This window comes from Strix aluco, chromosome 11, assembly GCF_031877795.1.
Source record: "Strix aluco isolate bStrAlu1 chromosome 11, bStrAlu1.hap1, whole genome shotgun sequence".
Lineage (NCBI taxonomy): Eukaryota > Metazoa > Chordata > Aves > Strigiformes > Strigidae > Strix > Strix aluco.
The window spans coordinates 20,463,978-20,477,700 of NC_133941.1; the positions used below are offsets into that span (position 1 = coordinate 20,463,978).

Here is a 13,723-nt window from a genome sequence, read left to right on the forward strand (position 1 = left end):
AACGTGCCTTCTGAAAAATGCCATGCAGGCTTGTGTGCTAAACAGACACAAGTCTCTGGCTGGTACAAGAGCATGACATAGAGATTGTCAGTTCCTTTACTATGCAACAGTAGCCTGAAGCTGTTGACTACATGTATGTATGTGTGTACACATATAAAATATGTGTGTGTATATATATGCATGTATATGTATAAGCACAGAAGCTCATGCACATAACCCCTCTACTAGGTGAGAGAACACATATATTCTGAAGAAATCATCATTTGTCTGATCAATAAAACTACAATCCTGTAAAATACATCTTTCCTATCCATATTTTGGGTTAGTGAATGCTGAGTATTTTGCTATCCTTGTCCAGTCATCATGTTTTCTATTTAATATTTAATTTTTTTTTCCAGGGATGGATATTTTAAGCAATATTTTGTATTTCTGTAACTTAGCACTTGTCTTTTTTGTAGGATGATTACAGAGTCTGCATGGATTTTAATATCATTCAGAAAGATTCTGTGCCTGTTTGTCCTGTTGATGCGTCAGGCTGCTTCACAGCAGAAGTGACTGACTTTGCTGGACAGTATGTGAAGGTTAGTGGTCTTGGAGAAAGTAAATTACTAGTTTATTCAAGATAAATTTTATATATGATAAAAGTGTTCTTTTCTTTCCCTAAGTGGTGTTGTTTTCAATGTGTCCTTGATAGCTGGAAAAATAAAAATTTGTTTTAACATTTGCAACAATGTTGCAACTATTTATTACAATATCTGAAAAATAAATAATTTGAAATATAAGTAATACTGTGTATCTAGTAGTGAAAGGGAAGAGGACTATCTCCTGTTTGCATCCACTGCAGGAAAAGTCTCACTTTTTCCTTGTTTATTACGGAAATGTTATGCATGCAGTGTGTGCAGAGGCCTCCCTTACCTCTGGATGACTTCTGATTTCACAGATGTCATCATTAAGTTTATACTAGCCAGTTAGTGTAACACGACTTGTTAGAGGGGAGAAATCCAGTCATTTTCCTCACTTGTGGGACGTGTTGCAATGAGAATTTACTTGCCAATAGAAGCAAGAGAATCCATGTAAAAGGAATGCACAGGAACTCCGGATTGCTACAGACACAAATCCATAGAAAGGAGTGCCTCTTTAATGCCATGTGCTAAGAAAACAAATTGTTTGCAGTTGATTGTCTGCTGCTACAGTTAGATAGCAAAGCATGTTCCTGTAAACACAGTTTACTTGAAAAAGATTTAAAAATCCTGTGTTGAATTTGAACTCAGCTATCATTGCTTCCTGCTATATATTAAGGCAAATAAGAGAACAGCAGAAGCTACAAATTCAGCTTCTTGCTGGTAGGAATCTGCACTTAAGGCTCTTGGAAAATATTCCATGATGCTGAATTCTTAGCTTAGGAATATTACTGTATCATAAACCTTTGTATATTTTTTTCCCTTCCTTAATGTCATGTTGACACTTGTTTGTTCAGTAGATTGTCTTAGATTATTAATGTACGACTTTCACTTCCAGCTTAGAATGTAAGTCCTGTTTAGTTAGTAAGATATTATAAAAGATGCTTCAATTTCTGTAACTGTAGTCACACTAGAGAGGAATGTGTTGTAGTGAAGTCTAAATATTAGGTAAGAAGGACAATGTGACTTCCTGCCACAAAATCAAAAGACTCAATGAAAGATTTAAGATATTAAATAATATGAGTTCTGGTTTGTATTACTGCTATAGAAAATTTGAATTTGGTACACAGTTGTGTGTATGTGGAAATGGAGTTAAGGGCAAAAAAGGACTGTATAGCAGGATTTGGAGAGCGAATAACTTTCTGAATTTAGCGTTTCACAGTGCTTCTGCAGTAAATGGATGTTTTTGTGTGTGTAAATACTGGATTGTTTGTAGGGGTTTCCTTAATTTGGGTATTGGAGACGAATCCTGTAGTAGCTTACTGAAATAGAGAAATTTGTATTCCAAGGAAAATTTTTTGTTCTGTCTTTTTAGGATGCAGATAAGAACATCATTAAATTACTGAAAGAGAAAGGCAGAGTGGTTCACAGCAGTAGTTTTAAGCACAGCTATCCTTTCTGCTGGAGGTAAGGAGAGAAGTGCATACGGCTTTAAGATTGAGGATTCTAACTGAGTAGTTCTTCAGGTTTGTCTCATTTTTCCCCTCCCTTGACCTACTTAATTTTTTTAACATGACTAAAAGTAACAGGAATCAAGAATATTGAATTAGGAGAGCTCCAATTTTGTTTTAGTAATCCAGTAAATTAATTTTTTTTGGCCATAAATTGTGTAGTGCTGAAAACTTTTTTGCTATTATGGTCTTGCAGTGTGTTTTTGTAGTCTGAATTTATCTTTCTTCAGTGTTGCAAGTAGTACTGCTAACTGCCTTTTGAAGAGGGTTATAAGTCTAAAAAAGCTTATTTTCTAAGCAGCTAAATACTGAGTGGTGGAAGAAGATATTTTGGTACCCTTTGAATTGTATCCAAATAAGTATATTGCAGAATGTCTTCAAATGTTTGTGTTCAAACTTTCCATGTTTTGGATAAAATGGCTATATTATAGCTGTTATCATACTTACTTCTTTTTAACCTTGTAAAATTACTTCTTTCTTTGGAGTCTGGTAGAGCCCTGTTGCTTATAATGTGGAAACATCTGTATTGTTGATTAAAAGCAAAGATAGTATTTATTCACTGGAGTGGGTAGTAAGTGTGATACATAAATATGTTTTTCTGCTCAGTCATTCCTGAATTGAGTCCACAAACAGTGGTGATGTCTCTGATCAGAAATAGCAGTTGACATGTTTATAATATCTGTGGGGATGAATTAGAAATGTTTGTGTTTTGTCAACTAGAAATTCAGAATTAGCTCTGGAATGTCAGGTAGGTAGTTCAGCACAGTGGCCTGTCATGAGTCTTCCTTGTCAAACTGGGAATTCTGCAGAGATTGAAGGAGGACTCCGCAAGTCTCTAGTATGGTACACACTAATGTAAGAAGTTTCAGCTAAGAGAAATACAGGCTAGATAAATCTGATCTAGAAATGAAATGTTTTTATTAGTGTCTTCTCTGGTTTTAAATGTATACAATTGCTCTTGCACAATTGAGGAAAAAAAATCACTGAACAATATCAAATTTTAAAAAAGAAACTTTGTAGGAATATTGTATTAAACTTTTATTACAAGTAAAGACACACTTCCAAAAATAAAATACCTGATTTGATATTTCAGATGACTTGAACATTTAAAGTCATATCTGATGCCTACAGCACTTGTACTGAAATAACTGTGATAAAAGCTTTTTTCTCTGTCTAGCTTTAATGCTACGAGGTGAATTGTTTCAGCAGTGTGCATTTATCTTTGATCTATAGCAAGAATAACCCTTACTTGCTCTTGAATAGCATGATTGGTTTGTTTCTAACAGCTACCTAGAGGATGAAGGGGAGTTACTCTTCAAGTGCTACGTCCTTGATGATTTGGGACAGTTTTTGGAAAATGGCAGCCCAAAGCCAAGCAGTGCTTGTGTTCTACTTATGTAGCAATTCAGATGAACAGTCATGGCCTTCTGAGACAAACCAGTAATGTAGAAATGCTGATTCTGTAGAACATACTTAATCCTGCCACTCTGTTGACGTTTTTGTTGATTGATGATAAGTTGCAGGCAGCACCTAGCAGCAAATTATCTGGTGGGAAGAACAGAATAATGGATTCTACTTGAAAAGCTCATTTCACTGCCATCACAAATCAAACCATAATTGGAATATGCTAAAAGTAGAAGAGTAGTTCTTAACTTTGAACATAGTTAAAAGTTATTTTGATTAATGTAAGAAAACTTTGAAGTCAGACTCTTCTACTTAATGTACTGTTGTTCATGGTTTTCCCTGAAACCAGGCAGTTGTTGAGTCCTCAGCCTGTTGAGGTATTTTCCCTCTTTTTACATATCATCAAACTTTAAAATGTGAGAGGGGAAAACAGTAACAACTTGGTAAGTACACAGTAGATAGTTTTCAGTTGGAATTTCCCTTCACTGGAATTGCTGAAGATGGAGATCACTGGCCAAAACTGCTCTATGTGCATGTGATATGTTGAGAGTCTATATGGTTTGGGTAGCAATTTAACAACTGAGATAGCAAAGGTCACTAGCACGGCAGCTGAAGTGTCCGTGGCAGCCACTGCATGCCGTTCTATTAGGAAGCAATATTGGGAAGCTCTATCACTGACAAACACAGAGCTTCGTCTTTTTCAGGCCAGTGAAAGCAAAGCCAAGAACTATCTTTCATAGCATGTGGTTGGTTATTTATCATTCATTTCCTAAATTATGAGAAAATGGAATGGGAATAAGATAACAGTAACTTGTTTTAAACAGCTGTGCAGTCCAAAACAGATATGAGAGAACTATTGGGAGTGTTTAGTGTCCACAGAGAATCTTTCCAATCTTTGTCTTTTCAAGTATCAAGATTGTATTCGGACAATGATAGTTTTGTGGCACTGCTAAGGCACAGGCAATTTGCTCAGATGCTTTGTTTTCTTTGATACAATTCTAAAGGATGTATTTATAAGGGGAACAAAACATCGTTCAGTTGAGACAGAGAGGAATGTTTAGGCAGGAATTTTGTAAGGATCAGTCTGTGATTTAAGGTCTGTCTGGGTGGTTTTCCCCTTGTCTTGTATTGATGGAATACAGTAATGGGTATTTCTTATTTGATTCTACAGCAAAGAGTTTAATCTAGTTTCCTCAACGTTTTCACCAGTTATGAGGGGCAGAAATGTGTAAGATGTGACTGGTTGGGCAGACTTTTAGTATATTGTTCTCTTTTTGTCTCCTGCTGAGGCACTGCTTGGCAGCATAGCTAGAAGAAAGAACATATTCAGGGAAGCTGCCACCTGCCCTTTCTTAGTACCTTCATGTAGGTGGAAACTGCTCTGTGGGTGCTTTAGAACAGTTATCAAGTATTATAAACTTAGCGTTAGGTTGCAAGCCTTGAGAAATGGTTATGGCTTCATCTGCTTGTCTGTTTTTCATAGATTCTTTCTGTCTGAAGTTACTTTTGCACTAAAACTTGTCTTCAGTCAGCCCCATCTGTCAGCTGCTTACTCCTGGTGGTGGTTGGGTACTAGATTATTGTCCCAGCATTCTTTTTGCAATGTGTTAAGAGCATGTGCAAAACTGTTGTTAGCAGGTTTTATTCTTCTTGTTTCCAGTAACTCAAGATCTATTATGTGATGGTAATTCATCATTCTTCAGTACATCTGAAAAACAAGATGCTTAGTGAAACTAAAATACTTCTGGAGTACCTTGTAGATTGCAGAACACTTTCTTTTTTACTGGGATCTTGCTGCTGTGTGAGGAGTTAACTGAACTGTTTCCTTTTTTAGGTGTTAGGACTTAGATTTGAGAAGCAGAACATCCTAGCTTAGTACATTTGCATTTAACAGCTAGAGCACTACTACCTTATTACTTTTGTCTCCTAACCATTTCCTGTGAAGTTATAGATACTTTAACTCTTAAAAGATCCAGATTGAAATGTATAGTTTATAGTGAAAAGGAAATATCTTCTGAAATACAGTATTAAGAGAACGGATGTGTGTTTTATTATTGGGCTTTGTGCAAAAAGTTTGCATTTTAAAACCTTAAATGCAGTTTTTAAGGTTCGAACAACCGTTGCTGTGGGTTTTCTTTTCTTTTGTTGGTCAGGCAGGTGTACCTTTAGGAAGTGCTTCCACAGTAGCAATTTTAATTTACATCATAATCTCCAGTAGTTTGTGAATTTCAAGTGAGTCCTCACTATGGATATAAGTAAAACGAATTAAACTTTTAAGATGGGTTGTTTACAGTAATGACTGCATGTAGGAGATAACAGTAGTTTTTTGGGGTCTTTGCTTGTGAATTATTGTCGAGCAAGTGTATTTCCAAGGTCTGAGGCAAAGTGACTTAAACAAAGGTAATATTTTAAGAAACATTTTGTGGGATGGATTGATACTAAGGGAGAAGGAGCTTCTTGTCCCAGTGTCATTGAAACTGCTCTGTACCCATAGACAGATTCCATCCCCTAGGGCTCAATCTCCCTTTTCAAGGTAGAATATCGTAATGAATGTGAAGGATTAGGAATGTCCTAATTCTGCTGTAATGACTTTTACCCACTGTTTGATCACTGGATCCTTTAGAAGGATGTGTGCTACTTGAACAACCTATCAAGACCTTCAGCAGTTGTATTATGGAATAAGAGACTGGGTTGAGATGCAGTGCAGTCAGTTGCTTAGAGGTACTAATCTTATTAGGTAATTTGAGGAATTTATCAGTCTGTACACTCTGCCTCATAGTGTTACCATTTCTAAGCAATCCCAAGTTCTGAAACTGCTCCTGTGCCATATGGGTTTTGTTTCACTGAATGTTGAAGTAAGGAATATATTAAAATGTCTTTATATGACTTTTATATGCTTATGACTTTTATGACATGTGACTTTTACATGCTTATCTGGATCTCTTTCTTTACTTCTCCTCCTGGAATGGGACATTCTTCTAGTTAACCCTGGGTACTGTTACTTCATCTTTATGATCTATTATTATTCTTTTAAATGCAAATAGTGAAACATAACATAATGTTTTCTGGCTTTTCGGGTTGATATACACATAAAAAAAGATACAGAATGAGCTCATGTGGAAGACTTCAATATGACCTGGTTTTAATAGTTAATTGTTGTGCCATGTAGGAACATAAATTTCAAATTCAAGTATCATTTGAATGTTCTCATGATTTCTCTTGGTGTACGAATTCCTTAAATTGCTGGGCTTGAAAGCTTTTAAATTTTTTTTTTTTGGATTTGATTTTAAAATAGTAGCTCACATAAGTGTAACAGTTGAATTTAAAAACCAGAACAAAACCCAGCCTTTGTAACTGTGATAATATTTCAGGAACAATGAATTCAGTCTGTGGAAAGGGAACTATGGTGTTCAAAAATACATTTTACAGAGTACTTTATAAACAATGTAGCACTGAAAATGTTTTTTGTTTTGCTCCCTTCCCTCTACAGGTCAGATACTCCATTGATATACAAAGCTGTGCCAAGCTGGTTTGTAAGAGTGGAGCATATGGTGGAGAAGCTACTGGAGAATAATGCCCAATGCTACTGGTAATGTCTCCTGCATATATATCTTTTCTTTGCCCAGGGTTGGATGTGTAGAGGGGTGTGTGTGTGTGTGCTGGAACTCTACAAAACTCTATTTCACTGCCAGTATGCTAACGTAACTTCGTATTTCCATTCTGTCTTTCTGAGCCAGTGTTACTGGAATGGGACTGATAACCAGTTTCAAATAGTGTTTTATCTCAGGTTTCACAAATGTGTCTCCGACTGGTAGAGCAATGGGATAGTTTTCCTGGCACAAGCAGATATAACCTGCTTAATTCCCTGTCATCCCAGTGCTTGAACATGTTTGCACACTGCTTTAGGCATTCTTTGCTTGTGTAAAACCCCAGTGAGAAATATATCTTAGCGTCTAAGTAAGGTTGAATACATACTATCAATTTACAGTAAAATACATTGCAGGATCATTAAAAGTATCATCAAATCATGTTATACCATCCTAAGCAATTCAGCATGAGAGAAACTGCGAGGGAAAATGAACGTGCAGAAGCATGGAAGTGCACAGTTAAGCCTCCCAAAAGGGTCCACTAGAAAGAAGAATTTAGGCAGCCAAACACTGGGCATATATTGTTCCAAATAAAACTAATTTTTAGACGATAAGGTTTTTTTTTTTCTTTTCATCTAGTTATTACAGATAAGGTAGATTACTTTTTCTTCAAATGCACCTATGACAAAGACCAACACCCCCACCCTGACCCACCCTCCCTGCAAAACATACACAAAAAATCCCAACCTAGCTGGTGTAGCTGGGGTAATAGTTGTAAGTAAGCTCAGTTTCAGAGGTTTAAATAAAAATTTTCTACTACTGACAAAAAATAAATATTTATATGTATATACAAATTGTGAAAAATATTTGTGTGAAATTTATTTTAGAAACAACAAATAAGTTTTAAATTGTTTAAATATGCTATTAAATTAGCAGTAAGAGGGAACTATTGGTGATGGTAGGCATTTTGTAAGTCAGTCATGGGTTTATGCTGTGTTAGTAACAAAAGGACCCTATCTCCTCCACCTCCATAACCTTTATTTCCCCTTCTCTCATTAATAACTTGTACCTGGGAAGTTGAGACCAGGTGGGGAAAATGCAGAGGTGGAAGCCTCGTTCAGCTGTACTGTGTGCTGCTTCAGTTGTTCAGTGGTTCTGTACGAGGACTCTAGGAGAGGTGGGATTCCACCACGGTGTGCCTCTCTGCTCAGCAACTGAGATGATGTTAAAGAAGGTGACTCAACCTCCAGTGAACAAGTACAGCTTACGCTGCATTTTTTCGTGGACAGTAGTTAGCAATTAAATTCTCCATGAGCAGCTTTTGCATAACTGCTTACGTGGTACAAGCACTGTAAATATTGAAATATGTGGAAAAAGTTAGTGATCCATGATACAGACTGTTCAAAAATGCTGCAGCGTTGGCTTGCCAATAAGCACTTGCCCAGTCTGGATATGTAAGAAAATTTTATAGATTAGTAAGTGTTGCTTTCTGTTTTCCATAACAGAACATACTGTGATCCTTCTTTTGGGGAAAAATAAGCTGGAGAGGGGGTGAAAGTGTTTGTTCTTAGCTTTAATTAGCCATCTCAAGATGCTTTTACTGTTTTGATGACTGACAGTAGACCTGCATACTTAATTTTCACATGAACATAAGAAAAATGTAGTGATCCTATTAAGGAAGCGTTTGAATGGTTGAGGTAGTTTTGCTTTTCCAGAAGCAAAGCTTCAGGAAGGAACTGCTAAGTGACCTCCACTCATCCAGGACACATCAGTAAGAATTAGTAAACAGTTTGAACCCTACCTCATCTACATATTTGGGTTTGAAATGCTGCTTTTTCTAAGTGTTGAGTAGTGGGGATAAAAGTGGAACCAAATGCGAGAGCTGCTGGTGCAAAGGTGGTGTGGGAAGATCAGGCGATTGTATTAATTGGCAACATTCAACGTGGTTGGAATTAAACTGTTTGTCATTTAGGCAATTCTTGAGTCTCAACATAATTGTGTAATTGAACATAAAACTGATTCCTCAGGACTCCTCTCAAAACAGTACGGTCTTAGAGATCTTGAGAATCTTTTTGTAGGGACTATGGCAACAAGTAGAGATGTATTATCTCTAAGTTATTAATAAAATAATATGAATACACATTTCCAGAGTGTGATTTCATAATTACTGGTCTGAATACTTGATGGCCTTTGTAACAAAAAGATGGCTTTTGTAATGTAAAGATGGCTTTAAATCTAACTTTTTAAAAGAAAAAGGTTTTACTTTTAAGGTTTGTTCCTGTGTTCTCCACTGATGTCAGTTTTGTTTGGGGTGTAACTTCTTAAGTTGGAGTTGAGAATGCTAGCCTTCTTCAATATTAATTTATTTAAATTTTGGGAACTCCATCTTTCCCAAAACCTACTTTTTTTGCTTTTGAAGAGACTTGATCTCTGAAAGTGTCATAGGAATAATGCCTAGCTTTTTAAAAATTTATTTTTGGACTCTCTGGGGCTTCAGCATGTCCTGAAAATGAGAAAATTGGGGATAAATGCTTTTCAGACTATATTAACCTTTGCAAAATGAGTTTGACTGCATTGCTTTTTTTTTATTCCTATAAATGACTGATAGGTATATTGTCCCTTAAGAATAGCTGCACTCTTTATAGATACCCTTTTTGATGAAGTGTATTAAACATAGTTGGTCAAACTTTGCAACCTGATTGCATTTCTAATTAGTTTTCTAACGAATTAACCTACTGATAAAGCCATAGTTACTCAAAATTTATTAAAGCCAGCAACTGTATCTTCATTTTTCAAAATGAACTTAACTATAGCTTTCAAGAATGATTACATGAGTAATGCGCCAGCATTTTTGAAAAATCAAAAACCAAAAAAACCCTCTTTTCTTTCTCCCAACCTTATTCTGATCGGAGTGGAAAGTAACTTCTGCTGGATGTTGCTGAAAATGCAGAATTGGAACAGTGAGGCTGTGTTTCAGTCTTTACTCCAAGATCCCATACTGAATGTTTACCACATAACTGTCAGAAGAGATTTTTTTTTTTTTAAATTAAATTAAAAAGAACAATATCTTGTATTTCATGTTCAGACAACCTACTACTGTGGTACTTGAGATAAAGAGGGGCAGATTTGGTTGCAGCAGAATTTGGGGTTGTCAGACCTTGATTTCCTCTTCCATTGATATGAAGAGTCAGATGCGGCACCACAGCTGGGTCCCTGGTGCAAGTGGTCTGGATTTCAGCCTTAATTGTTGTAACTATCATCTTATGATTTGTTGAAAGAGGGTTTCCTGTGTAATCACAGACAAGCAACTAAACCATGTCACCTTAGGTTGTCTTGAATAATACAGGACTAATTCCTGTCATCACAGAGTTTAAAGTTGGTGTAAATTGCAAATTTATAAATTACTGTAAAGAGTAAATGAGTGCAATTTATATATATATTTCTAAACTGTTGTAGCTCACTCTTCTGGCAGTGTATGTAATATTTTTATACTTGCAGGCTAATAGAAAAGGTTCTGTAGACTGTGTAGTTAGTATTTAAATATCAGCTTTTAGCTTTTTTTTTTTTAAACCTCCCTCACTTAAAGTTCTACTTCGGTAACTCCTGAAAGATTTACTTCTAACTGTTGACAAGTTGCTAGTGTTAGAGACTATTGCGCAGTTCTGACGTTGTTTGCACAAGATGTACAGCACTTGATATAGTGGAAAAACAAGCATCTGTGGAAGGAAAGCAGTGATGGAAGACAGTAAGGGACTTGAAAGAAGCCAAGCCTTTTGTTCTTGCATTTTCTTGGCACTGAAAAATTCAAGCATTGTACTAAAGAGCTTGATGTATAGGTCCTTAGTTGCAAGTATCCTTTTTTGGACTTTCATCACTTAAACTGTTAGTTCTTGTTGAAAATACCACTCAGAACACATCTGATAGGCTTTTTTTCTAGAAGTGAATTTCCTGGTTTACAAAGTGTGAATTTTGCACACATTTCCTGCTGTTCCTGCATGAGCACTCCAAGACCAAGTGTTTTCACATGTGTCAGTCAAAGACATCAATATTTTGAGGAGCTTTTGATCTTGGTCTTTCTAATCTTCAACCAGCAGCTGCCTTTGCTGAACAACAAACTGTCTCCCACCTTTTGGAAGGTGTGATTTGATCACAGGTGAGGCTGATCTTGTATTATAAACCCTAAGGCTGGTAGGGTGTGCAGACAATGGGTTGTAGAGCCTGTCTGCCATAGAATGCTAATGTTTGTTCTACTAAACTTGGATTTCTCATCTGCCCAAAAATTATGAGTCTGTAGCAGGGGCAACAGACTTTTAAGTCATAACAGAATTGTAGCATAATGAGGAAAATCAGTTATTAAGCCCTTTGTTTTCCTCCTTTTTTTTTTACGATGTCTCATAGGGTATTTTCCCACTTTGTTAGCGTTAGGAAATAAATTTTATCTCAATAGTTTTCAAGGCATTTGGGACAGGGGGGAGATTCCCCCCCTTTTTTTTTCTTTAATATGACCATGCAATTAACTCTTCTTTTTGAGTCATCGATCACACTTTTATTACTCGGGAAACGTGAATCCAAATTAGGTCTCTGTAGTAGCGATTGAGAGGTGCATAGTAACGTGCAGTCACTAGATGGCAACATTTCCCAAGGAAAAATTCAAACTAGGTTCATTGCCTCCAGTAGGAGGTGAAAAAAATTGCTGCAGGGTTCGCCTTGTGTTTGTCTAATTTAGAGCAGTGTAAGTCAGAAAATTTTATTACTGTCTGTTTTCAGACATAGTTGAGGATTAGAAGTGAATTTTGAGGCTTGTTCTGGTTGATTTTGATGGCTTGTGTTTTGCTGTGGCCTAATTTTGCTGTTTCCTCTCAAAGCCTCTTGAGCAGAGATTGCCAGTTATGTCATGAATACAGCAGGTATCTTTTCAGTCCCAGTGAATGGTCATCAAAGCTTGGTTTAAGTAATAGCTTACTAAATAAAGACTTCAAATGTCAGTTCACTAAGCAGTTGTAGTACCATGCTCTTAGGCAGCTGATAAATCTAGCTGCATGTGCAGTATGTTGAATGTCTGCCACTGTTATGGGAATGCAAACATATTTATATATATAAATTGAAATGAATCCTAAGCAGCAATGCTGTAGAAAAGTACTTCGTGACTATAAATGTTAAAATATTCCAAAGGAAACTATGTAGAAAGAAGAAAAGTGAAAGCCTTGTTTCTCACTGGCTTCAAGATGCAGGGATTTTTGCTGTCGTTGGTAAGATGAAGAATTTTAATAGCAACTAGCATGTTGTCTGGGTCATACAAATAAAACGTATCAGGATTTTTTAATATGAGTGTATCACAAAATTGGAGGTTACGGCTTCACTTAATCTTGACTTGTCAAGCAGCTGTACACTGCTGACGGCAGGGTTATGATGCAGTCTGCAGCAGCATTGCAGTCTCACGCTAAAGTGTTTGTTGCTATGGGAACCAGAATAAAAGAGTGAAGAAAAACATTGCTATATCAAAATGATTGAAAGCACTATTCATTTAGCAAATGTAAGCTGCATATAAGCAGAGAATTCTCTTGCACTGGTGGAGGCAACCCGAACTTGTGTGGGGTACATGGTTGTGCACCATGCTAATAAGCTTTCACGAACTGAGGAGGAGAAAGAGTCTGCTGCAGTGGAAATTCTGCGTGCTTTGCAAACAGCTGACCTTTCCTCTCTCTTCCCCTTTCCTCCCTCCTGCCTCCCCCGATGTTTAATTAGGTCTGTGATATAGATTGGCGCTAATTAAAGTGTCAAAAGGGCATGAATAGTTGCTTATTTTATCTCCTTGAATTAAAAACCATTAAAAATCAATTTGAGGGCATGTTGAAGGAGGCTTGTTATTAGAGTAAATTAACATAATGGAATTTAAGACTTTGTCTTCGAAGGGTTGGTTAATGTTTAAAAAGAAAAGCAAATTCTACACCTAAAACAACAAAACCAGCTGTTATGCCATGAATTTAAATAAATCCATACATATTTAGTTAAATGACATAGCATAACTACTTAATCAGCTTTGGTTTTGCTGTTACAACTCGGCTATCTTCTGGAAGAATAACTTTCCCCTGTCCACGCATGTAAGTGATTCCTGATTTCAGGTGTTGTGTAAAAAGTTACCAGCTGGCCAAATGGAAGGATACATGTGGGGCCATCTTCTCAGACTCTAACATATCAGGTGCTGTGTGTTAATCTGGTATTAGATTTCCTAATTCACACTACTTAAGGTAGTGTTTTGTTTATCAGCTTATAGTCTAAATCTTACGGGACTGTTTTTCGAATAATTCATAAGCTGAGAGCTTCCTTCAATTAGTAATTATGAAGTGAATCTTACCCAATACATAAAGCTGCTGTGGTTTTTCAAAGAATGTCGTGAATGAAATTAACTGATGAGAAGAATGATGAAGAGTGAGAAAGGATTAATTTTTGTGTAACATCTTAAACAGCTTTTAATGTCAGTTCATGATAAAATATGTGAGACTTCTGCTGTGGCAGTATTTGACAGCTGTTTTATTTCAGAAGTGATATCTGTGTTTACAGAAAAGAGGGACATTACTGGTTTGAGACAGAGTTCCTGTAT

General features: G+C 36.4%; 1 protein-coding gene across 1 annotated transcript in view; it reads left to right on the forward strand.

The window, feature by feature from the left end:
* Positions 1 to 13,723, forward strand: part of IARS1 (isoleucyl-tRNA synthetase 1) — a 109,086-nt gene that overhangs the window by 33,652 nt on the left and 61,711 nt on the right. Inside the window, exons 12-14 of the mRNA XM_074836618.1 lie at positions 459 to 581; positions 1,996 to 2,087; positions 7,026 to 7,124. Coding sequence (XP_074692719.1) covers positions 459 to 581; positions 1,996 to 2,087; positions 7,026 to 7,124 — 314 coding nt within the window. The remainder of the gene's footprint in view (positions 1 to 458; positions 582 to 1,995; positions 2,088 to 7,025; positions 7,125 to 13,723) is intronic.